Source organism: Ovis aries, chromosome 20 (genome assembly GCF_016772045.2).
Source record: "Ovis aries strain OAR_USU_Benz2616 breed Rambouillet chromosome 20, ARS-UI_Ramb_v3.0, whole genome shotgun sequence".
NCBI classification, from domain to species: domain Eukaryota; kingdom Metazoa; phylum Chordata; class Mammalia; order Artiodactyla; family Bovidae; genus Ovis; species Ovis aries.
The window spans coordinates 10114612-10141235 of NC_056073.1; the positions used below are offsets into that span (position 1 = coordinate 10114612).

At 39.7% G+C, this 26624-nt stretch overlaps 1 protein-coding gene across 4 annotated transcripts in view; it reads left to right on the forward strand.

Moving 5' to 3' along the window:
* Positions 1-26624, forward strand: part of MAPK14 (mitogen-activated protein kinase 14) — a 73482-nt gene that overhangs the window by 20154 nt on the left and 26704 nt on the right. For all 4 annotated transcript variants that reach the window (XR_006057176.2, XM_027958335.3, XM_027958337.3 and 1 more), the window contains exons 2-6: positions 6686-6815; positions 13113-13171; positions 24704-24815; positions 25612-25641; positions 26243-26290. Coding sequence is in view for 3 of the 4 variants with exons in the window: in XM_027958335.3 (XP_027814136.1) it covers positions 6686-6815; positions 13113-13171; positions 24704-24815; positions 25612-25641; positions 26243-26290 (379 nt within the window). In the remaining variant the exon portion in view is untranslated. The remainder of the gene's footprint in view (positions 1-6685; positions 6816-13112; positions 13172-24703; positions 24816-25611; positions 25642-26242; positions 26291-26624) is intronic.

Consider the following 26624-nt stretch of genomic DNA (forward strand, 5'->3'; position numbering starts at 1 on the left):
TAAAGTAATATATATTGAGTAAAAGTTATTTCTTATGAAATGCTTTTCACTAACATTATTGTAAATTCAATGTAAGATCACCGGGAAAACTTTTTCCATATGAGATGCAATTAATAATAGTAGGACACATTTTAGAAAAGAAACAGAGTCCATACAATTAGAATACATTTCAAGTGAACTGAACTGTTAGTTAAGTTGAACTTGCTTTTCTGTTACGGTACAGTGGCTAAAGAGTTCATGCTTCCATGTCCTGGCTATTATAAACAGTGCTGCGATGAACATTGGGGTACATGTGTCTCTTTCAATTCTGGTTTCCTCGGTGTGTATGCCCAGCAGTGGGATTGCTGGGTCATAAGGTAGTTCTATTTGCAATTTTTTAAGGAATCTCCACACTGTTCTCCATAGTGGCTGTACTAGTTTGCATTCCCACCAACAGTGTAGGAGGGTTCCCTTTTCTCCACACCCTCTCCAGCATATATACACAATGGAGTATTACTCAGCCGTTAAAAAGAATTCATTTGAATCAGTTCTGATGAGATGGATGAAACTGGAGCCGATTATACAGAGTGAAGTAAGCCAGAAAGAAAAACACCAATACAGTATACTAACACATATATATATGGAATTTAGGAAGACGGCAATGACGACCCTGTATGCAAGACAGGGAAAGAGACACAGATGTGTATAACGGACTTTTGGTCTCAGAGGGAGAGGGAGAGGGTGGGATGATTTGGGAGAATGACATTCTAACATGTATACTATCATGTGAATTGAATCGCCAGTCTATGTCTGACGCAGGATGCAGCATGCTTGGGGCTGGTGCATGTGGATGACCCAGAAAGATGTTATGGGGAGGGAGGTGGGAGGGGGGTTCATGTTTGGGAATGCATGTAAGAATTAAAGATTTTAAAATTTAAAAAAAAAAAAAAAAAAGAGTTCATGCTTGAAACTCACACATGGATTTGAATCCCAACTCTGCCATTTTCTGTCTGTGTAGGTACTTTAGTCAACCTCTCATCTGTAAAATGGAAATAATAATAATGTCTTCTTTAAAGTTGTGATGCAGGTGTTCATTCATGTAAAAATTAAAACTGGTGCCTAACAGTAATAAACACTCAATACAAATGTAAGCTTTTAACATTAATATCAATTTCTTGTTGAATGCTATTGAACTTATAAGAATTGAGGGCCAGATGATAAAGTTGAAGTTTTTTCTTTTATATTTCACTTTATATTTTCATTAAGCATTTATTCAGACTGGACCATGAGCCAGGCATTACTCTAAGTCTTATGTAATACAGAACTGAATAAAACAGAATACCCTTTCTGCCTGCAAGGTGCTTATGATGAGTGGAAAAGACAAACATCATTATGTCTAATATTTGAACTTTACCATGGACCAGGCCCTTTTCTAAACCTATTACAAAAGTTATCACAGTTAATCCTAACAAACATCCCACAGATGAGATGTAAACATTATCCTCATTTTATATATGAGGCTGAGAGAAATTAATTAACTTCCTCAAGGTTATATAGCTTCTAACTGGCAGAACTGGAATTAAAATTCAGGTAGTCTTAATACCAAAGCCCCAGTCTTTATTTAACCACTCTGCTGGATGGTAGGTAAACATATAGTAATAAATTGTGATTATTGAAGTTTGCAGGGTACTGATTAACCCTACCCTTCCTTTTGCTGAATAGATACAGAAGTCAAATAGAGATACAAATAGAGATAAAAATATGTACTTTATTATTGAACAGCTGATGCAGAGAATGACCTGGACAGGCAGCTCAAACGGGCATCTTCTTTCTTCCCCAGTGAATTGAATTTGCAGGTCATCTAGAAACCTGTGGTATTGCTTGCTCCTGGAGGCACCAGCAGGCTGCCGAGCAGAGGAGAGGGAGAAAGCGCTCAGCCTACAGGGAGGCAGGCAAGACTTTGAGGTGGAGAGCTGAGGAGGACGGGTCACACAGGAGCAATGGCCATTTTCCCAGTCTCAGGAGAACCTGAGAGGGCTTCCGAGAGGAGTGTAACTTAGTTGGTACTTCCACGAAGGGAGAAGGTCCTGTTTGCTGGCTTTGTAGGAACAAGGGGAGTGGGAGAAGAAAGGACCCCTGTCCCTTCACGTGGGGGTAAGGAAGGGAACAAGGAGGCTGTTGTGGCAGAGCATGGCTGCTGGAGGGGTTACGATGACTTAGAAACGTCTCTTAGACACTTTTAAGGCAGGGCTTGAAGGATAAGGATTCCGCTGCGGCGGGGGGCGGGCAGTAGAGTTGAAAGTGGGGGAGAAGAGCATCTGAGGGCCCAGGGACAGCCTGTGTGAGGAGTTTAAGGAACTGAAGGGAGTCAGCGTGTTCAGAACATGGTGAGGGGATGGAAGGAGTTGCATAGAACAAGCCGGAGTGGTTATTGGTGGTCAGGTCCCCTGAACCTCGTAGGTTGTGACAGGAAATGTCCGTTTTATTTTATATGCCCAGGAAATTCCTTGAAGGATTCGAAGCAGGGGAGTGGTGTCATCTAATTTATATTTTTAGAAGGTTGTATTAGGTGGGGGTGGGGTGGAGAGCACATCGTGTGTGTCGTGCTCAGTCGTGTCTGACTGCGACCCCATGGTCCGTAGCCCACCAGGCTCCTCTGTCCATGGGACTTCCCAGGCAAGAATACTGGAGTGGATTGCCATTTCCTTCTCCAAGGGATCTTCCCGACCCAGGGATCAAAGGCACGCCTCTTGTGTCTCCTGCATTAGCTGGTGATTTTTTTTTTTTTAAACCACTGAGTCACCTGGGAAGCTGGAGAGTACTTCAGAAGGGAGTAAAACAGGAGGCAGGGAGATGAGTATTAGAAGACAAACTGCTGATGAGTGTGACCTGGACTAGGATGGAAGCACTGAAAATGAAGAGAAGTTGAATTTGAGTTGTATCTTGGAGGTGGAAAACCATAAGACTTTCTGATGCATTTGGATGGGGCCAGGAGGCTGGAGGAAAAGGAGAAGTGAAGGATGACACTTTAAATGTCTAGCTTGAGCAACTGAATGGAAAGTCTGTTTGTTTGAGATAAAGGAGGCAGGGAGAGGAACCTGGGTGTTCTGAACTTGGCGAAATTTAAGTTGTCCAGGAAGGTAGTCAGCTTCTGGGAAGAGACTTCAGTGGGAAACGTAGATTTGGGAGTTTTCAATATGTAGATGGCATTTAATTTACAGTCATGGGTATAGACGAGAACCCCAGGAGAACACAGAAGAGGGCCTGGTGCTGTGTGCTAACGAACTCCAGCATTCGGAGTTTGAGTAGAGGGACCGTAGAGGAGGAGCTACGGTGGAAGTCAGAGAAGACCAGGAGAGCGGCTTCCCTGGTGGGCCCGTGGCTGAGGCTTCACACTCCAGTGCGGGGGGCCTGTTCCTGGACAGGGAACTAGATCCCGCATCCCATAACTAAGAGTTCTTAGGCCACAACTAAAGATCCCAGGTGCCCCAGCTAAGACCTGGTGCAGCCAAATAGATAAAACATAAGTATTTAAAAATTAATAAATAAATACTATAAAGAAAAAAACTGTAGAATGTGCTGACAGGGACCCTAGGTTGGAGTTGTTTAGAGAAAGGGAAAGTGTTAACCGTGTCAGTTGCTAATCCAGAAAAGGGGCCATTTGGTACTAGAGGTCATTAACGACCTGAGAAGGGAGGTTTCAGTCCAGTGGATTGAGGAAAGAAGGAAGCAGAGGAAATAGTGCTTCGCAAACCATCAGATGTGTGTGAATTACTTGGAGATCTTGTCAAAATGCGATTCTACTTTGGGGCCTGAGAATCTCCATTTCTAAAGACCCGCCAGATAATGCAATGCTGCTGGTCCCTGGAGTACCAGAGGTATAGATTAGTGGTCCTCAGAGTTCACTGTGTGTTAGAATTATGTGGTCAGCATGATAAAAAATAGGGTTCAGAGTTTCTGACTCAGTAGTTCTGGGATGTCACCTGAGCATTTGCATTTTTTATAAGTTCCTGGGTGACATTGGTGCTGCTGGTCTAGAAATCACACTTTGAGAACTGCTGGGGAATTTTAGCTGTGATGGGGAGGTTTCAAGGGAAACTTTTTGTTGGTTGAGAATGAGAAATAACCAGCACATACTTAACTGATGAGAATGATCCAGGTGAAGATGAGAATAAAGAGAAAAGGGGGATGAAGGAGTGAATTCTTGAGAATATGAGGAGGATGGCACCAAGGCGTGTATTGAGGTCTTGGATTTTGTAAGGAAGGGAGGGTGTCCTTAGTCACAGAAAGAGAAAAAGCAGAGAAGATGGGTCCCAATGTAGAAGGGTGTGTAGGTAGATTTACTGGTAGACAGGTGGAGGTCCCTTCTGATGTTTTCTGTTTTCTCAGTGAGGACAAGAGCAGCTCCTGAGGGAGGAGGGTGAGTGGAGGTTTGAGGAGAAAGATAGTGTCAGATGGAGTTTGAGTAGAAAAATGGACTTAGTAGAGAAGTGGCAGCACTGGGGGCCGTATTTGCGATTAAGATCAGAAATTAAGAACGAAACCATGCTGTACGTGCGTTCTTTTTTCTTCAACCACAGTTTTTGGATTCTCGACAAAGAGAGTAAATAGTTAAGATCATCCAAAGTTAGGGTTTGTCTGGGTGAGTATATCCGAGAAGGTAGGGAGTTTTATAAGAGAATACAGTCTAAGGCAGGCAAGAAGGGAAATGATGCGAGGGCTGAAGGATAGAAACAGTCAATGAATTGTTGTAGTCAGGATACAAATAAGCTAATAGGAGCAAAGTAAAAGGCATAGGAAGTTTGCGATGTCACTCACCATTTTGTGGGCAGGCAGCTTTTGGTGGTGATAGAAGCCCAGGGTGTGACCGCAGAGGTGGAGTTTGGATGACCTTGGACAGGGTGGAGTTTCCTGGAGAGGCCAGGAAACTGAGAGGCCAGGAAGTTGCCTGTACCCTCCACCTGGATGCTGAAGTTGCCAAGAATGATGACAGAGGTTGGGAGGGGAGAGAGACTTTGAGATAGGAACCAACTTTTCAGTGAGTGATGGAAAATTCCAAGTTAGTGGATAACAGCAACTGAGAGGGAAGGATGGTGGTGAGCAGGAGCTTTTGTAAATCAAGGGGAAAATTATGGCCTGGAAGGGGAAACAGCTGGCAAGGAGAACACCTACCCCACCTGCCAGCCGTGAGGCACCTGGGATACGAGAGAGTCCACTCTAAGGCATGGCTGTCAGAGGAGTAGTGCCTTCAAGGGACAGCCTAGCTCCAGTTAAAGCGAGGAGATGGAGGAAAATTTCGGAAGTTGAAGGCTTACTGGAGTTTATTACACACTGGGATTTGAAAGGCAGGGACATAGTGCAAGCGTTTGGGAGTGAAGGGAGGGGAACTTCTGGAGCCATTGCATAGTCAGAGAGTTTGGTGAGAGTAGATAATCAGAAAGTCTTGAATGTGCGGATTACAGATTGAGATAAACAGGAGAGTGAGACATGATGGAATTAGCCTGTACAGTCTCTAAAAATAGTTAAAATACACATCACGTTTCTTGCTGCAGCTGTCCTGTGTGGTCCAGCCTTTGCCTATGTCTCTGACCTTACTCTTTTCCAAGCTCCCCGTACTCCCTATGCTCTGCCCACACAGGCTGTTTCTCCTGTCACTCCAGCATGCCCTTGCTCTTCTGAGAGGCAGCATAGCAAAGTGGTGGTTAGCGTGAGCTCTGGGTCCAGACTTCCTGCACTGTTGCTTTCTAGATTTGTGATTGTGGGCAAGTTATTTAATCTCTCTGTGCTTCAGTTTCCTTATCTGTAAGTGGGGGGAATGATAATAAAGACTCAGTAAACGTTAATAATATTTTTCTGCTTGAGGCTCTTTTCCCCTATATCTTTACACGTTTGCTACTTATCATTCACTTCCCTCGAGCTCAAATGTACTTCCTTCAACGTCATAGCTAATGTAGCCTAGCTCCACCAGCTTTCTGTCGCTCTTTATCCCATTATTCTGTTTTATTTAATCATAGCATTCATCACTATTTGAAATTTATTTTATTATTCTGCTCTTCCCCTCTCACCCTATTCCCTGAGGTCAGAGATATGTTAACTTATTCCTGACTGTTACCTGAGCTTCTAGAAAGTGACAAATACTTTGTATTTCATAAAGAAATTTTTATGCCAACTCACTGTCCTGAAAACATGATGGTTTCCAAGGTCTCTGATCAGGCAGCATTTGGTGGCAGAGAGACAGTGAGGCCTCGGCCAGGAGACGGGCGGAATCCAGCTCTTTGTCCCAATCTGTTGGCTCGTCGAGATCAGGTGGCTGCCTATTTTTGTGTTACTGGGACACAGCCACATCCATTTAAAAATGTATTATCTGCTGCTTTCCAGTTCCAGCCATGGAGTTGAGTTGTTGAGACAGAGACCCTGCGCCTCACAAAGTTTAAAATACTTCCTCTCTAGCCCTTCACTGAAAAAGTCTGCTGATCCTTGATTTAGATGCATAGAAAAGAAAAGATAAGAAGGAAACACCAAAAAATGATTAACAGATTACTTTGCGTGGTGGGATTATAGGTCATTTTAAGTTTTATTTTCATAGTTATTTTATATTTTATTATAAGCCCATTTAATGTAGAAATCAAATAGCCTAATAAATACTAATTTTGATATATTTAGAGAACATTTAATGATGAATTTCTTATTTTTATTTTTTCCTTAGTGCTGCTTTTGACACAAAAACTGGGTTACGCGTCGCAGTGAAGAAGCTATCCAGACCATTTCAGTCCATTATTCATGCCAAAAGAACCTACAGAGAACTGCGGTTACTTAAACATATGAAGCATGAAAATGTAAGTTATTAATTTAAGGCTGGATAAATTCTGCTGTTTAATAGACTAGAAGAGTTGTGTTTTAATTACTACAAATGGAAATGCATTAGAGTACATTAGACTTTGGACCATCCTTCTTGTACTGGAGTGTTAGAGGCCACTGCATTATGTCATGTAGCTACTGAAACACTTGGGATGGAATTGGTACATCTTCCTGGAGTTTGAGTATTACTTAAAGATTTTCACAGGGAAAGCCTATAAAAAAATTTTTTTAATAGAAATGAGTATTATGAGATAAAGCAAAATTCTCAAGAATTTTTAAGAGAAACTACTACAAAGAAGTTTCGTATTCTTGTTTTACTTAAGACTATATTATCAGAGTATGGGAATCCATGGGTGTTTTCAGTGGAGGAGTTTGAGGAAGAGTGCCTTAGGTTCACTGAATGGGTATTATTTTCTAGATAATTTAATATTATAAATGTGACACAGACATTGTTTAAGTTAAATATAATGTTTTCTTTGCTGTCTGTCTGGAAATTTGAAAACAATGCCATCTTGCAAAGGAGGGCTTATAAATCCTAATAGCATAAATAAATGAATGCAATTGGATTATTAGAGGAAAGTGGGAAGAAAACAATTGACTGAGCACACTCATTTTCCATTTCAAAATCAGGTTTAAAAAGATTTATGTGATTGCTGTATGAAAGGAACTGTAAAATTTGTAGCATTATAGAAACAATGGCCATAGAGATTTTAGAATCATTTGATGGTTACTGTATAGAAAGAAAATCACAATCTAGAAATTACCTGGCTATTCGGACTTTTTTGTTTCAGTTATTGAATTTTTTTGTCTTCAGAGTAAGAAAAATGTATCAAAATACATTTGTTTCACAAAGTGCAGATTTCTTTTAAATTGAGAGCATGGTGACTTAAATTTGGAGTTCTTCTTTATTTTCATGTTTTAATTGCATACTATTGAGAAAATCCTGTTTTCCACAGACAAATTCCTTTCCTAGGTGTAATTTTATCTGTGCATTCATGTGCAAACTTGAATTTTTAAAAAGTTCAGTGCAGAGCTGCAGCCTTCCTAATCAGTGACATGTTTATAAGAAGTTGAAATATGTGGAAAGAGCTGGCTGGAGAAGCTTCATTCCGAAGTCTGCATAAAATCAAGGTGGCCTGGCAGCTTAACTGATGGGTTTACATATATTTTTAACACAGTTGATTATGTGTGCTGTTTTTCATTACATGTTAATAAATGTGACAGAGACACTGTCATAGTTTTAAATATAAAGAATACTTTGAAAGTGGAATGCAAGCCAAACATTTATGGAACCCCAAAGCACCTCCAAGAGGCCCCAGGATCCCACTGATGTTGCCTATGCTAATTTAAGAACGTCTTGTTTTAGAAGATTACCAGCACTATAATTTATTGTTCTGCTTTATTTCATGGTCATTTTAAGCCAGTGTTTATGGCAAAAAAATTATTTTGGGTTATCTGAATCCATGCCTTGGCTTTTCTAATGATCACCAAAACAACCTTATTTAGTATTTTCTATTTTAATTTTCTGTTCTGAGATCCTTTGAAATGTGTCTTATATGATATTGGGCTGGTTACATTTGGCCCATTCTGTGTTTGTAGAAACGAAGAGGCCACGGTGATGAGATGCAATTACAAGTTTAATTGAAGATTGTAAGAGGAATTCTTTTATCTTCTTCCTTTTTCTTTCATTTTTTAAAAATAACTGGTCTGGGCCACTGTCCCAAGCTCACTGTTAGGCCTCCAACGACAACAGCAGCAACAGCAACTTAAAACTCTGGAAAATTTTAAGTATTGCTACCAAATAGAATTTTTAGGTGCCAGGTACCCAAGCGATCTTTTACACAAAAATGCCTCTGACTTACGATTCATAGTTTATCTTATTTATACTGTTAGTGATAATGTATGACATATATAATTTTCATATGGATTTACAAGAGCTAGGGAATGTCCTCTGTAACTGGTAAGAGTTATTCGCGACAAACTTAACCTGGCCCATTCCTGACTGAACTTTTGACCTTGATCTCATTAACACTTGGTCTAAGGCAGATTAAAGGGAAGCAGCCTGCTGGCTGGATCCTTTTGCTAAGTTGTTATTGCCTGGTTAAGGGCCTGGAGATCTGTGCATTTTAAAATTTAAAAATGATTAAGGGAATCCTATTATAAATTTTATTTGGGAGTCTTAGATTTAATCTTACTGCGATAGAACAAGTGGTTTTTGTGTTTTGTGTTAAATACATTAAATAATTGTCTTTGGTCACTGAGTTAAAGTGATTTTTGAGTTGTGTCAGTTTAATAAAGATGTTTAACTTCTGTCTGTTAACTGTTAGATCATTATAGAACAGTGATTCAGATATCTCTGTCATCTGAGATATTTGCTGATTATTTGCATTATAAATGTCTTTTTAAAGTATTTAATTCCTAAGTTACTTTTTAAAGTGTCTGAAAGCATATAGTGGCAGAAAGAGTAAGCAAATAGTCTAAAATATAACTTGAATTACAAGTAAATTTCCATTTAAAAAAATAAGAAATGAATTGATGATGGAATGTCCCCCTGATCTACTTTAATGCTGGGAAACTTTTGTTTTATAGTATTTTCTTATGATTAATACTCCATAAATATGATGAACATTTCACGGAAAGATGGGCACAGTAAAAGAAATGGCAAGGACCTACCAGAAGCAGAAGAGATTAAAAAGAGGTGGCAAGAATACACAGAAGAACTATAAAAAAAGGTCTTAATGACGGATAACCATGATGGTGTGGTCACTCACCTAGACCCAGACATACTGGGCTTGAAGTCAGGTGGGCCTTGGGAAACATTACTAACTAGTGGAGGTGATGGAATCCCAGCTGAGCTATTTAAAATCCTAAAAGATGATGCTGTGAAAGTGCTGCACTGAGTATGCCAACAAATTTGGAAAACTCAACAGTGGGCATAAGACTGGAAAAGGTCAGTTTTCATTACAATCCAAAAGAAGGACAATGCCAAAGAATGTTCCGACTACTGCAATTGTGCTCATTTCACATACTGGCAAAGTAATGTTCAAAATCCTTCAAGTAGGCTTCAGCAGTATATGAATCAAGAACTTCAGATGTACAAGCTGGATTTAGATAAGGCAGAGGAACCAGAGATCAAGTTACCAACAGCCATAGAAAACCAAGGGAATTCCAGAAAAATACATGCTTCATTGACTACACTAAAGCCTTTGACTGTGGGGATCACAACAAGCTCTGAAAGATTCTTGAAGAAATGGGAGTACTAAACCACCTTACCTGTTTTCTGAGAAACCTGTATGCAGGTCAAGAAGCAACAGTTAGAACCGGACATGGAGCAATGGACTGGTTCACAGTTGCGATAGGAGTACGTCAAGGCTGCATATTGTCACCCTGCTTATTTAACTTATATGCAGAGTACATCATGTGAAATGCCAGGCTGGATGAATCACAAGCTGAAATAAAGATTGCCAGGAGAAATATCAACAACTTCAGATATGCAAATGATATACCACTCTAATGACACAAAACGAAGAGGAACTAAAGAGCCTCTTGATTAGGGTGAAAGAGGAGAGTGAAAAAGCTGGCTTAAAACTCAGCTTTCAAAAAAACAAGATCATGGCATCTGGTCCCATCACTTCATGGCAAATAATTGTGGAAAAGTGGAAACAATGTCAGATTTTATTTTCTTGGGCTCCAAAATCACTGCAGATGGTGACTGCAGCCATGAAATTAAAAGACACTTGCTCATTAGACAAACCTAGACAGCGTATTAAAAAGCAGAGACATAACTTTGCAAAGAAAGGTTTGTATCGTCAAAGCTATGATTTTTTCCTGTAGTCATGTAAGGTTGTGAGTCTAGTTGCTTTGTCTGACTCTTGCAACCCCATAGACTGCAGCCCATCAGGCTCCTCTGTCCATGGGATTTCCTGGGCAAGAATACTGGAGTAGGTTGCCATTTCCTTCTCCAGGGGATCTTCCTGACCCAGGAATCAAACCTGCATCTCCTGCATAGGAGGTCGGATTCTTTACCACTGAACCACCAGGAAAGCCCACGAGTGTGAGAGTTGGACCATAAAGAAGGCTGAGTATTGAACAATTGATGGTTTTAGTTGTTCCACAGTATGGGGGATTGTGCTGGATCAGAGATCAAACCCATGTTTCTGGCATTGGCAGGTGGATTCTTTATCACTGAGCCACCAGGGAAACCTGATTGAAAAACAGTTGAGGACATGAGAATAGTCATATGTTAAGTGACAAGGCAGGGTATAAAATCATACGTAGTATTACTCCAGTTTAGTTTATGTACATCAGAAAAATCGAAGTATCTCAAAATATTAGTGTTAGTGATAATGGATAGTACTATTGTAGATAATTTTGGTTTTCTTATGTACAGTTGTCTGAATAAGAAGATGATTGATAACTATCTTTCCTTTGGAAAAATATGCAAAGGCTTTCCAGGGCCTTTTTTTAGTTTGTTTCCCTTTTGGGTTCAGTCTGTAGTTGAAATTAGTTTTAAAAATTGGTATTTGGTTGAATGGCATAACTTTCTGATTAGAAGGCTCTTTTTCATGATTATATTTTGAGTGTTAGTGTATTTTACTTTTAGAGCTGTTATTTAGCTTGGTTGGTTAGAGCAGCATGCTAAGGAGTCTGCAGTTATGGGTCAGTTTTCATGAAGGCCGTTTAGCTTTTGTTTGTTTCACTTCCAGATACTCTTAAATCTTGCTGGGCATATTACACATGAATTATGTGTCTTGCTTGCCTTCTTAGTGCCTAGCTTTGTAGAAATGAGTCGTCTGGGTTTCAGGAGGAACTGGGGAAGAGGGGTATGGTAAGTGTGGATTGAATGAGTGAAAGTCACTCAGTCATGTCCAGCTCTTTGCGACCCCATGGACTATATCGTCCATGGAATTCTCCAGGCCAGAATACCGGAGGGGGTAGCCGTTCCCTTCTCCAGGGGATCTTCCCAACCCAGGGATCGAACCCAGGTCTCCTGCATTGCAGGCGGATTCTTTACCTGCTGAGCTACCAGGGAAGCCCAAGAGTACTGGAGTGGATAGCCTGTTCCTTCTCCAGCAGATTAATCAGCATAAATCCATGACCAGAAAAACTGCTCAGAGACAGTGGGTTACTGAGTCTTAAGTAGCTCTTTGTTTTTTCTTTGTGTAAAGTTAGCTTTTTTTTTTCCTTCCATTTTTATAGTCTGATCTAAATACCTGATACTGATTAAGGGAATTACCTTGGGACTTCCGTTGGTGGTCCAGTAGTTAATAATCTGCCTGCTGATACAGAGGACATGGGTTTCATCCCTGAGCAGGGAAGATTCCACATGCCGCGAGGCAACAACACCCATGCATCACAACTTCTGAGTCCTCGGTCTGCAGCCCGCGAGCCACAGCTGCTGCAGTCTGAGAGCTCGAGGGCTTCTTGTTGGTCTGCAACAGGAGAAACCGCTGCAGGGGGAAGCCCAGGTACTGCCACAAAGAGTAGCCCCCGCTTGCTGCAGCTGGAGAAGGCCCACCCACAGCAGTGAAGACCCAGGGCAGCCAAAGTAAATAAATTAACTTTAAAAGTATATATTTCTTTATTTGGCTGCACTGGGCCGTAGTTGAGGCAGGATCTTCACTGAGGCATGCGGGATCTTTTGCTGTGGCTCCAGGGCTCAGTTGCCCCACAGCACATGGAATCTTAGTTCCCCAAGCAGGGAACGAACCCGAGTCCCCTGCATTGGAAGGCAGATTGTTAACCGCTGGACCATCAGGGAAGTCCCAATAAATAAATTAAAAAAAAAAAAATGATCTTAAGAATGTTATAAGAATAGTACCAAGAATATACTGAGAGGACATATTGGGGCTTTAAAATGTCAGTTTTGAAGATTATATAGTAATTTTTATTGAATAATAATATTTTAAAAAGAAAAATGAAACTATAGCAACAGCTGTAGAAGCACAACTGTTTTCTGATAATCGTTAAACTATTAGTGCATGTGCAAGCTGAGTCCTAAATCTTTTTGCTTCCTGATAAGCTAATGGCTACATGTGACTAAATTCTAAAGACATGAAGATTTTAATGGTTTATTATGAAAAGTGATGTTTGACAAGTAAGAAGCAAAAGCATAGTTTGGGTTAAAAATGAATTGGAGTCATTAAGTATATGAGGATGTGACGTTACTGAACTAGGAGCAGGATTTAATAAGAATTATTTCCTATTCAAATAACTGAGAGCTGGTGGATAAGTTCAATATTTATTTACTGTTTGATTTTTATGTTTTATTACAGGTGATTGGTCTGTTGGATGTTTTCACACCTGCGAGGTCTCTGGAGGAATTCAATGATGTGTGAGTGAATCTTTTGTGTTTGCCTTCCTCAGCTAGAGTTTGAAGATTACCAGCCCATTTTTACTCCTGAACCACTTTACAGTATTAGATTTAGATTCCTTATTCCTGTCACCCAGCTCTTCTGGGGGATGGGGGATGGATACAGAAGAGTGTATTTGGGTGATATATATATTCGTATTTTCATCATCTCAGGCACGTTGTGCCCTATTTGGAGAGAGAGTGGTGGGTTCTGGTAAGAATTCCATGGTGAAGAGTATAGGGAGTTTTGAGCGTGATTTTTATTCTCAAATCGTCTGTCCTAGCTTTAAAAAGGACATGTTTACATCAGGAAATGTAGTGGAGCCCCGTTCCATATGGTTTCTTCCATTTCTTTTACCCTATGGGAAATACATGCTGATCTTCGAGGTACTGTATTTCTGTTCAGGGACAAGGGGCCAGCGTCGCGAGTTTAGACAGCTGATAGATAGTGCTGATTGTCCCAGTTTTGTGACCATCTCTATTGTTTTAGCCTGGGACACCTGGAAAGCGGGGCCTGAGATTCTCAGGAACCAGTAGTCAGCGTCTAAGGAGAATGAAATAGGGAGGGAGAGAAAGCTGCTATGAGGATACATTATTAAGTTGGTCACCATTGTGGGCAGCTGGGATGAGAATTACCAAGGTCTTGTAGAAAGCTGTATGGAATGCCGCTCAGATGGGAGCATTTACTTGCTGGCTCCTGACTCCACTGGCAAGAGTGCCCTCACATGGGGCAGTAATGCTCTCACATGCCCTGGTTGCACATGTGTGAATGCACGATAGATTCTAGAAGGTATTGTGGGAGTCGCACCTGTGTGAGTTCTCTATTGCTCCTTTCCCGAAATCTGAATTAGCATACCTCCCTCTGGTCCCCAATTCACAGATACGCTATACCATAAGAGGGAAGGAACACCTTGAATTCAGAGTTACACATTCTGTCTTATTGAAATTTTGGTATTACTGGAAAGGATGACTGTTGTGAGAAACTGCAGATCCTGGCTGCCCATCCACAGCCTCTACTCTCTGTTGATGCCGAGGATGAACTTAACTCCACCCATCCTGAGTCCCTTTCTCCTTCCCTTATCCTAGGCCAGGTGCCCATTTCCCAGAGAGCAAGCTTGGCGGGTGGGGGAGATATACTATGTTGGAGCTTGTGTGTTCTGTCTAATGAAAGGGGAAAAGAAATGTAGAATATTAAATAGAGAAGGAGGAAAGATAACAAAAAATTTCCCACCACTTGAGGTTAGTTGGAATGTGATTTGACTGAGAGTAGACGATGAGAAAAGGGGAATCTGGTCTAAGTGCAAGAACTCCCACCCACATTAACCTTGATCCTGCTGATGAAAGTTTGAGACTCAAGCAAAGGAGGGGGGAAAAAGATAATAACTAAGAACATCTGTGCTTCCTGAGCCCTGCTTGACGTTACTACAAAGCCTCCTTACTACAAAGCCTCCTTACGGGATGCCCCCCAGGCAGGGGCACGTGAGTTGCAAGTTGTTGAGTCCTGCTGTAGACTGTGCTTGGAAAAGGGAATATTGCAGTGCTGCTTTTTTTTTTTTTAACCTTGATTAATTTTTACTTTTTTGAGGAATTAATTTTTTAGAGCAGCTTTAGCTTTACCACAAAATTGAGAGCCTTCCCCATTATCAACATCACTCAACAAGAATGATATATGTAAAAAAATATATATTTTTTTTACCAAGAATGAAGCTATGTGATGCATCATAATTACCCAGAGTTCATAGTTTATTGTAGGAGTCACTCTTAGTATTGTACATTCTGTGGATTTAGACAAATGTATAATGTCATTCCATTATAATATGTTACACTGTATTCTCACTACCCTAGGAATGATGATTTTTTGTATTCTACGTGTGGGAAAAATTGCTAAAGTATTAATAATATACTTGGAAAACATTTGAATCAGAATTGAGCCCTAGCTCAAAATGTTAGGTGTGATGAGGATTGATTTTTTTCATTTTTTAAGAAAGGAATTGATTTGTTGACCTGGGCTAATACTGTATTTTGCCTCTCTCAGGCATATGAAATTGGATTATGAGCCTGTTTTTCCTGTGTCATTGAGAGGTTAAGTTTTATCCATTGTAAGGCCTGTTGGCTCTTTATCCATTTGAAGGCCCATTGACTGCAAGCATGCCCATTGAACAGAAGTTGCATTTATTTCTTCATTCATTCGACAGATACCAAGCAGGAATCTATTCTTTCTACTTAATGGTAGTGAGGTTCTATTTACTTATTAATTTCCAGCTTTATTGAGATATAACTGACATACAACACTGTGTGATTTGGGTCATGATTCTTTATAAACAAGATCTTAGTTCACCTGTTGGGAGCGAATCTCAGTACGGTGTGTTGAATACTTGCTGAGCAGAGTATTAGAACAGGGCTCAGGAAAATCAGAAGCACTGGTCTTTTCCCTGATGAAATCAAAATCTTGTTAGGGGAAATAAGTTAGACACTTCTGGAGCCAGTTTAAGAGTTGGCTATAAGACCCTGGACAAGTCACTTTGCCTCTTTGGATCCCCGTTAGTGTCTGTAAAAGGATGAAAATTGGGGCGGTTCACTTCTCAAGTGTTTTCAATCTCAGAGAATCTCTGAAAATATAATGATGAACCTAAAGGATATCTTTGGGAAATGTTTCATTGTTATCTTTTTATGATGTATGTATCACTGAGAAAAAAATTAGTGCTTTTTTAAGACTGTGGTTATTTCAGTGTTTTCCAAAGTCATTTCGGAATTTGCACAAGAGGTCAGACATCTTCACTGACAGTTGCAGAGTGTGCAGATTTAAATACTTTTAGAAAACTGGCATAACCTGGGCTCAGTGTTATGCAACACAATACCTGCACTTCCTAAACGCATTCAAATGCACATTAAAATAGCATAAACAAAGACCCAGTATTTTGGCCAAATCAGACTGAAGGCTCAAATGATTCTGCAGGCTGCCATGTTTAGAGCAGGCAGTAATTTTGAACAAGAATTTTCTGTGCTAATTAAAATCTCTATTTTGCATATTTATAGTTGGCTTTAAATCATGTGTTATGTGTATTTGTTTCTTTACATTTCAGTTAGCACTTTTCATTTATCATGCACTTCAAGTTTTTACTGAATTTTAAATTTCTTGTTAATTTAGGCACCCTGCATACTTTCATCTGTAAGACTATACTTTTGAGAAGGGAATGATAAATAGGTGGTGAGTTCTGATCGTTAGAAGGATGTTCAGTTACGGAATCTGATAGATAAACCTGGCGTTTGGAAAATGTGGAGTTAGAAGATGAGTCCACCAAGTTGTTCTTGACTGCCATGTGATGGTTGTACAGATAACAAAATTTTATAAGATAGAGCTAGATATTTTCAATGATTAGCTATCATTTGGACATTTCTGTTTGCTTCTTGATGGTAATATTTGGAAGGAGGTGGCATGCATATGCCTTAGTGAAGTCACTCAGTTGTGTCCAACTCTTTATGACCCCATAGATGGCAGCCCACCAGGCTCTCGCATCCCTGGGATTCTCCAGGCAAGAATACTGGAGTGGATTGCCATTTCCTTCTCCAGGGGATCTTCCTGACCCGGGGATCGAACCTAGGTCTCCCACATTGTAGCCAGACTCTTGACCGTCTGAGCCACAAGGGAAGCCCTGTATATGCCTTATGCATTTTACAAATATTTACTTGCCAATAGAAATCCAGAATCTTGAAATAGCCAAGTCTTTGCATACTATTTTCTGCCATTTCCCCCCTTGTTTTACAGCTTTCCATCCAGGGTTTGTTACTCCCCTTGCTACAGTTCCTTATCTCCCTTGGTGAAAAGAGGTGTGGAAGTGAGATTTTCGATTCTACTGTGATTTAGCAGAAGACCTATAACAGGGTCAGTCAGCAGCCATTGTTTTAGTGAAAGCCAATGGACAGATAATTACCTAGTTTATTTAACCTTCCACTAACTAAAAATGATTGTTCAACCACTAGGTGTAGCCTTTTGTATCAGTGTAAAAGTTGCTGATTATACTGAATAGGTAAAGGACATTTCTAGATTTATATTTAAGTATTCATTCTCTGGAGAATGTAGCAAATAAAATAGACGTGATCCTTGATGATAGATTGAGACTCTTGTTAATTGGAGAGAAGAGCAATTTAAATGACCAAACAAAATAGAGGGTGGTAGTTCTGAAAGATCCTGCGTGAGTTTTGCTCCTGTACACTCTCTGACCTCATCCAGTACTTTCCCCACTCACTCTCTCCGTTCCAGCCGCTCTGGCTTCTCTGTTCTTCCCTGAATACAGACATCCATGTTCTCAGTAGGACCTTTGCCTGGGTTTCTGGTGTTGACTTGAAACACTCTCCCCATATATCCACATGACTGGCTCCTTCATTTCCTTCAAGACTCTGTGAAAGGTCATTTCATCAGAAGCTTTTTTCCCCCTCACCATCCTTGCTGAAACACTGTACTGTGAGGGCCTACTCCTTATGCTACTTTGTTCTTAGCAGATTTTATCATCACGTGTTTGTTATTCTCTGTCTTCTCCCTCTAGCTTGTAAGCTCTATTATTAGAGCAGGGAGTTTATTTTCTTTCTAGTTGAGTCTTTAGTAGTTATACATTTTCAGAAACTGAGAGAGATGAACTGAACTATTTAACACCACAAATAAAATTGTACATATCTTAATTCTTTTGGGCTCTATTTCTAACTACATTTTTATTGATCTGGAGCTCTATTATTTGGATGTTTGCTGATCCTTCTTGAATAGATATGATGTCAAAACTAAAGGCCTTTAGTTGCATATTGTCTCAATAATAAGATGAAGCATAAATGCTTACCTACAATAACTTAAAGGACAAAGTCAAATTGGCCAAATTGTACCCTGTCATAGCAGTGTACAGGGTTTTAAGTGATCTCAGACCATGAGAGAACCTTAGTGGAGGAAAACCTTTAAAGAAGGTAATAACTGTATTTGAAGAAACAGATGAGTAAGGATTGTGTGTAGAGCTTGAAACATATTCCAGATAGTCAAAGAAGGAAATATATAAATTATACAGAAAAAAGAGATTTCTGTGAAATGGAGACAGTTAAAGGAGTAGATAACCCTTAATTTTTCCTTTGTTCTTGGATAAACATTGTGTTACTAAATTCTGATTTTGTATATGTGTGTATGTGTGTAGCAGAGGAGAGTTGTTTTCCTAATTTGACTAATTGGCATTGTCTGCTTGGAAATAGGGCTTTCCTCCATCACTGAAAGAAATTCCTAGCCCAGTGGCTTGAACTTACAGAAATACTTATTCTTTGAAAATAGGTTGCAAAAAAAAAAAAAGAAAATAGGTTGCATGCTCAAGATAGGTAATACAGGAACAGAAGCAATCTGGGAGAAAGATGAATGAGTTAGCTGTATTGACAGTTATATTTAAAATTTATATCCTTATCAGAGAGGTCTGCTAAAATGAGCATAGAGAGTTGGTAGAGCATGTAGGTGTCATCACGGACTCACCTTTGAAATCTAAACAGATTATGCATCCTTTAAGAAAATACCATTTCATTTTTGTCTGATACAATCAGTAAGATGCCCTGTTTTTCTCAGATTAGCTCTTGTAAAGAGGTAAAGCAGCTTCAAGGTCTGGCTTTCAGTTTGAGACCCTCAAGAAAACTTTCCCTGATGAATTGCTTCATAACCCTGGGTCATAGCCCTCCCTGGTGTGTTCTCCAGCTCCTTGACGCCCCCTTATAGCTCTAATCATGCTCTGTTGCACGTGTATGTATGCCTTCCTCCGGTCTAAACTCTGCATCTTTTCCACTGTGGTACTCCCAGTGCTCGACAATAGGGATTTGTTGATGGAGCAGTTGAATGAATGAATAACCTTGTGCTTTCTAGTTGATGACTCGTTGGCAATCTAGTTGTCTGAACGCATGCCCAGTGCATTCTCTTTTGACTAACTTTTTTGTTTTATCCTGGAATATAGACCATACGGTAACATTTTGAGTCTGGTTTGTTTGTTGTAGGTAATGTAGGGGGCACGTTTCAGTAATCTCCATTTCAAATGAGGAGAGTAGTTTGTTGTGAAATAAACTGGCTAAGCTGCCTACCTGGCTGCTGGTGCTTTTAGAACAGTCTGGTCTGTTTACCAGATAAGATCTTTGGCGTGAGTATCTCAATAAGATATGCCCTTGCCTGGTTTTACTAGTAATGCTATATGAGTTGTTCTGGGTCATTCAGTTCAGTGGTAATTGAGTGCCTGATATCTGCTAGACAGTGTTTTTAGGTACTTTAGATACTGCACAAACAAAAAAGAGCCCTGTCCTCCTTGAACATTGTACAGATAGATGGCAGTAAACAATGAGCACGTAAAGGAGGAAATGAGATAGCATTTAGCAGGCCATAATGCTATGGACAAGAAGAAAGGTAGAACAGGGAAAAGGAATTATTGGGCATGTGAGGAAAGGGGTGGTAAGGATAGACCTGATTGAGAAGGTGAATTTTAAGGAAAAATTTGAAGAAGTACAAATATTAGACTTGTAGATATGTGGGAGAAGAGCATTCCAGGCAGAGGGAAGAGCCAGTGCAAAGGTCCTGAGGCAGAAGACTGCGTGCTGCATTGGAGTTGCAGCAAGGGGGCCTGCGTGGCTGGAGTGAGGCCACTGTGGAACCATGTGAGAGCAGCGGAGAGAAGCAGATGAAGGAAGGAGACAGATTACTGGGAACAAGATCCTGGTTCATGTGTGGGTTTATCTGCTGCTGAAAGGAAGTTTGTCTTTAAGTGAAAGAGAAGCCTTTTGAGAAGAGTGAGATGATCTAGTTTTCATTTTTATAGAATCACTGTATCTGCTGTTTTCATCCAAGAATCACTGGATGTATTTCAGAAGCATGTCATTACAAATTGTCAATCCTTGTGATTATTTTAAATACTTTGTTTTAATATGGATATGCTTCTTTCCCTTTCTGATAATTTCTTTGTCAAATAGGGCTGACAGAAGTAGAAATGCAAAACCATAGATTTTTTTCTACATAGGTTCTTTCTGATTGTATTATGCTTTAAAGGCGGGGGAGTGGAGGCAGTAGGGTAGGAGTCTTGACAGCTGTATGTTTTCCAAGAAGCGATTAATAAACAAAGCTCTGAAAGGAGTGCTGTCTAGAGTCCTGGAAACCACGTATTGTAGAGTTCTGCCTTTTTGTTGTTACAGTACATTTTACTTTGAGAAATGATCATTTATGCTTTTCATAGTTTAAAGGAGACCATCTTCCCAAGAAAAGTGGCAAGCAGAATTTGTATCATCGGGCTGTGAAATCATATTTTCAGCCTTCAGCCTGATAAAGTCCTACTTACTTAATTCCTTTTTAAATGTGGGGGAACTAGATAGCTTTCCAGCTGTTGGTTGGATTTAATTATTGGAAGTGTATGAACACCAGTGGGGCTTCCCAGGGGGCGCTTGCCTGCCAGTGCAGGAGATGTAAGAGACACAGGTTTGATCCCTGGGTTGGGAAGATCCCCTGAAGGAAAGCATGGCAACCCACTCCAGCATTCTGCCTGGAAAATCCCACAGAGGAGCCTGGTGGGCTACAATTCATAGGGTCACAAAGGGTCAGACATGACTGAAGCCACTTAGCACGTATGCATGTATGAACACCAACTATAATAGGCACATCTTGACTAAAATGTAATTAAATTTGCTTCCCAGGGACTAATAGTATAGAAATTATGTGGTGTCTATTAATGCTCCTTTGGGATTGACTTACTTAAAATGTGCCTACCTACATTTTCATCGCACTCCCTTGTTCACTACTTTTAAAAGTTGGCATGTCTTCCATAAGCATTCAGTAACTTTTCATGACACTTGCTTTTGTCCACTGTTGCAAAATTTATTTCAAAAACCTTACTATATGTGATGAGTTGGAATTTGACAATTGGTTGTCTTGGATTGGTCTTCTGGGCTTCGTGGAAACAACATGTAGTGATTAGGTTAGTTCTTGCCAGACAGGTCTGCCACGAATAATGTGGTTCAGTTGGTTTGACTGGAGCCTAGCAGCAATGTTTGACAATTATTACTGTATAGACTGATTAACCTTATGTACTTACATAATGTCTTGACAGTCTCTCGCTGTCTGGAAATTTTAGTGATAAAATGGATGTGGTCTCTGATGGAAGGGCATTTAAAGGGAATTACATAGTGGTGGAATATTCCAACCAAAAGCATACTCTCTTTCAGGCTGTGCAGTCAGTGGTCTTCTGACTATATAGAATTTCTTGACTTGTTGGTAACTATTTAAACACAATACTTAGACTTAAAATTACTATGTTTGCTTTGGTAATACTGCTTAACACCTTTCTGAACTAACTCTGCCATTATAGACTTAAGATCTTTAGGTTTTATTTCAAGGCAAATTAAGATAGATTCTAGTTAGAATCACACAGACCAGCATTTCTTCTGTTTACCTTTCTCCTAAAAAATACAATATTTTTGAAAGTTGAAAGAATAACCCTCTCACTGTTCAGTGTCATAAAATGTAATTATTTGCAAAACAGTCTTATAAAACAAAAGTTGGATTCCCTTTTCCTTAACCTGCGTCTTGCAAATTTTTATAATTGGTATTATGGGTATGGCAACTGTTATTCCAGATTTTCTGCAGGAAGTCTTGTTTCCACAGTATTAACCAGTTTTTCACAGTGTTCTCATATTTGCTGGATTATGTATCAATTTGGGATTAAAAATACAGTGATTGATTAGGATGGAATATTGCAGTATTTGTAAAACTTAAATCATTCTCTTGACTAAAATTCTGTGTCATCTAGAAGAACTTGGAGGCTGTATGGGCCGTGATTTAAGATTGTGGTCTTTGAGATCAGACAGTTTTGGATTCAGCCCCTGACGTGACCACTCTTTTAACCTTGAACAGATAATATATACTTGTTTTGTCTGTGTTTCTTCCTTTGCAAAATGGTAATACTAATAAAACTTACAGAGTTGTTGGGAAGAGTGTATGAGACACAGGCATAATAAATAGTGGTTGGCATAGAATAAGCACTAATGCCTTTGGTTATGTTATGTTGAGCTTGGAACATCTCTTAAGTCAGAACAACCTTGAGGAAAACATTTCAAAACATCCAGCATTGTTTAAATGACATTTAGAGTTATCTTTCCTCAAGGCAATATAAACAAACATGCAAGTTTTAAAAATATGAAGTGCTGGACTTCCCTGGTGGTCCATTGGTTAAGAATCCACCTTGCAGTGCAGGGGACATGGGTTCAATCCCTGGTCCGGAAGATTCCACATGCCACGGAGCAGCTTAGCCCGTGCACCACAACTACTAAACCTGTGCTCTGGGGCCGTGTTCTGCAAGAGAAGCCACCACAGTGAGAAGCCTGCACGCCGCAACTAAAGAGGGTAGGCCTCGCTTGCTGCAGCGAGAGAAATCCCAGGCACAGCCACAAAGATCCAGTGCAGCCAAAAATACAGTAAATAATTAATTAAGAATCTTTAAATAAAATATATATATATGAAGTGCTAAAATCTTACTTAAGGTTACATCTATGCTGAGTCCTATTGCTCTTTATGAAATTGTGAACTGACCATAATAGCCGAACAATGAAATTAAGAAATAGAAAAAAAAAATTTTTGTTTGAGGAGAGAAAGTAATAAATATAGTGGGGTGTGTGTGAAGACAGGTCATACACATATATAGCCATGTAAGACATTAATAGTATATTTAAATTGCTGGCTTGGTTTCTTTTCTTCCAAATTTATCAAAAATAAAAATGCAGTTCGCTGGTGATCCAGTGGTTAGGACTCCATGCATTCATTACCAAGGCCCTGGGTTCAGTCCTTGGCTGGGGGACTAAGATCCCCATAAGCCATGTGGTGGCCTAAAACAAACAGACAAAAAAACATGTTAAAAAAAATAGTCATTGAAAAGGAATGAAATTAGCCTCTTTTTTAATAGCTCAGCTGATATACATTCTGCCTCAGGAATGAGTAATGATTCTTTTAGTAAATAAAACCTAACCGAATTTTTTAAATTTCCACTTGTTTAGTACTAACTGTGGTTTTTATGTTCCCATAGTGTGATACACTGATGAGTGGGTAGGGCATCTAGAATATCTGTGGTAAACCTGTTGGGCTTGAATGTGATCATTCCCTAATCCTGTGATGTGAGGACAGGATAAAAAAATACCCAGCGCCGCACCTGTGAGAAGTTCTAGAATGCCTGACTTACTTGTAGATAAAATATTTCATTAAAGTAAGTGCAGGAATATTGTCAGTGGCCAGGATCCTTTTTCCAGTCATTCCTAAAACAGAAGGAGAGTTATAATTTGAAAATTTAAAGATACTTTTTATTTTTTTAACCAAAGTGTAGTTAATTTACAATATTGTATTAGTTTCTGGTAGATAGCAAAGTGATTCAGATATATATAGTAGTTTGTATCTGCTAATCCAAAAATTCCTAATTTATCCCTCCCCCCGCCTTTGGTAATCATAAGTTTGTTTTTAATGTCTGTGAGTCTGTTTCTGTTTTGTAAATAAGTTTATTTGACGATACTCCTATTTTAGACCCTGAAATATGAACTGGAAAATGTAACAGTCGGTTTAAAAATATGGCCATGCGTTTAGTTATAGTGTACATTTCTCATGCAATAATATCGTTTTTAAGAAAACTGATGCAAACACGTATGTCGTTCTAATCTCCATCTCTTCTTTTTTTCTTTAATAATTATTTTTACTTTTGGTGGCACTGGGTCTTTGTTGCTACACTAGGACTTTCTCTACTTGTGGTGAACAGGTGCTGTTCTTCGTTGTGATACACAGGCTTCTCATTGTAGTGGCTTCTCTTGCTGTGGAGCGCAGGCTCTAGGCCCGCAGGCTCCGGTAGTTACGGCTCACAGGCTTTAGTTGCCCAGAGTATGTGGGGTCTTCCTGGGCCACAGATCCAACCCATGTCCCCTGCATCGGCAGGCAGATTTTCATCCACTCTACCACCACAGAAAGTGTGAAAGTGTTAGTCATTCAGTCATGTCTGACTCTTTGTGACCCAATGGACAGTAGCCCGCCAGGCTCCTCTGTCCATAGTGTTCTCCAGACAAGAATACTGGAGTAGGTTGTCATGCCGTTTTGCCATGCCCTTCCCCAGGGGATCTTCCCAATCCAGGGATCAAGCCCAGGTCTCCTGCATTGCAGGCAGATTCTTTACCAACTGAGCCACCAGAGAAGCCGCCACCCCACCACCACCACCACCACCACCACCACCACCGCCACCATGGAAGTCCCTGCTTTTTTTTTTTTTCTTGTCTTTAGAGAACCTAGGAAAAGATGGCAAGTTGAAACAAGTATAAACATTTTTAGAAAAATAGACGACAGGCAGTAAAGTTAGAACAGTGATGTTGAAAATGAGCCCCCCATCAATAGTTACTAAGCTTTTAGCTGTCACTGTGGTACTTATTGAGTGGACTTCTGATAGTCTTATGAAGATCAGAGCTTTCTTAAGGTTCTGGATTATTGTGTAACTCTCCATTAATTTTTAGGTACCTGGTGACCCATCTCATGGGAGCAGATCTGAACAACATCGTGAAATGTCAGAAGCTTACAGATGACCACGTTCAGTTCCTTATCTACCAGATTCTCAGAGGTCTCAAGGTACAGACTAATAATTTTCAGAAATGAATTCTTCCTCTTTCCCTTCTATTTAGGGCTTAAGGGAAAACAAACAAGACTTTTCTTATGGAAGATTTCAAATACAATAATCACAAGTACAATCATAGTGTAATGAACCCCTGTGTTTACTCAGCAACCACAGTTACCAACATACAGCTAATCTTGTTCCTTTCTTACTCCCCTAAACTCTGGATTATCTTAAGGCAAGTCTAGACCTCATATCGTTCCACCCCCTTGATACTTCTACATAGGCATGTCTGAGAGTTAAGGTCTCTTCATTATTACATCTAAACAATAATAATAATTTTCGATGTTATCTGATATCTGTTGAGTATCATGTTGAAACTTTGAAAATATCCTCAAAGGGGTTAATTTGAGGGTTAGAAGTGGGGGGGAAATATCCTCAAAGGGGTTATCTGCCCCTGTGGAAGGGGCAGATAAACAATGTTTTTAAATTAAACCAGCTTTAATATTTAGCAGCTTTGAGTCCTTACTGTGCTCTAGAGCACCCAACAGAAAATAGGTTGAAAGCTCTATTTTACTCATACTGCAGCTCTATGAATAGAGTTGATGGTATAGAAATCATAGTTATGGTCAGAGTATAGACTACTGAGAATTACTTGTTGTGATTTCTAATCCTATTCTTAATCCTAGCATTTCTTACTGACTCATAAAAAAGTAAAAACGCACTTCAGATATGTCATATAGTATGATAGGAGGTTGGAGATAACTTTTTCTTTCATTGATTATTTTTGTGTGTTTGTGTGCTTTTTCACAGTATATACATTCAGCCGACATAATTCACAGGGTAGGTATTGTATTTTGATTACATTATTGGGATGGTTGTGGGGAGATAGCAAGATCCTAGTCTAAGTATTTTAGCCATTGAAATATTGACTGATTGCAACTTTACTCTAGGTTTAAACTAATTAAAGAAAGAGGATGTATAGATTTTTTGTTTTGTTTTGTGTTAGGCTAATTAGAACCAGGTAGTGACTATAGACGGAGAAGGCAATGGCACCCCACTCCAGTACTCTTGCCTGGAAAATCCCATGGACGGAGGAGCCTGGTGGGCTGCAGTCCATGGGGTCGCTAAGAGTCAGACATGACTGAGCGACTTCACTTTCACTTTTCACTTTCATGCATTGGAGAAGGAAATGGCAACCCACTCCAGTGTTCTTGCCTGGAGAATCCCAGGGACGGGGGAACCTGGTGGGCTGCCATCTATGGGGTCCCACAGAGTCGGACACGACTGAAGCGACTTAGCAGCAGCAGCAGCAGCAGTGACTGTAGAATGGAAATTGTTCATAGCTGGATCAAGTCTTTTATGTTTAGCTCTTCATCGTTACCTTTAGGGAGAGAATTTACCAAGCATCATAAAGTTGTTCCTGTCCTCTCTTGCTTCCTAGGACCTAAAACCTAGTAATCTAGCTGTGAATGAAGACTGTGAGCTGAAGGTAGGATAAAGTGACATTGGTAATTGTTTGTTCCACTTTGTAATTATATGTTTGACTAGCCAGGCAAGTTTATAAAGGGCATGAGTTTATAAAGCCATGACTTTTTATCTGGAAATTCATATTGTCTTGTCCTTAGAAATATCATTAGACTTTGAAATTAGCTGGAGATTTAGTAAGCTTTAGTTTGAGTGATATTGAAGGTAGTATCAGGTATCTTATTTTCATTCTAAAATGAAGTTAAATTAGAAATTTAATATATTAGTGATTAAAAAAAGGAAAATTATAGTATGAACATCAAGAAAGCAGTCCTCTTGAAATAATTGTGGGATTATAT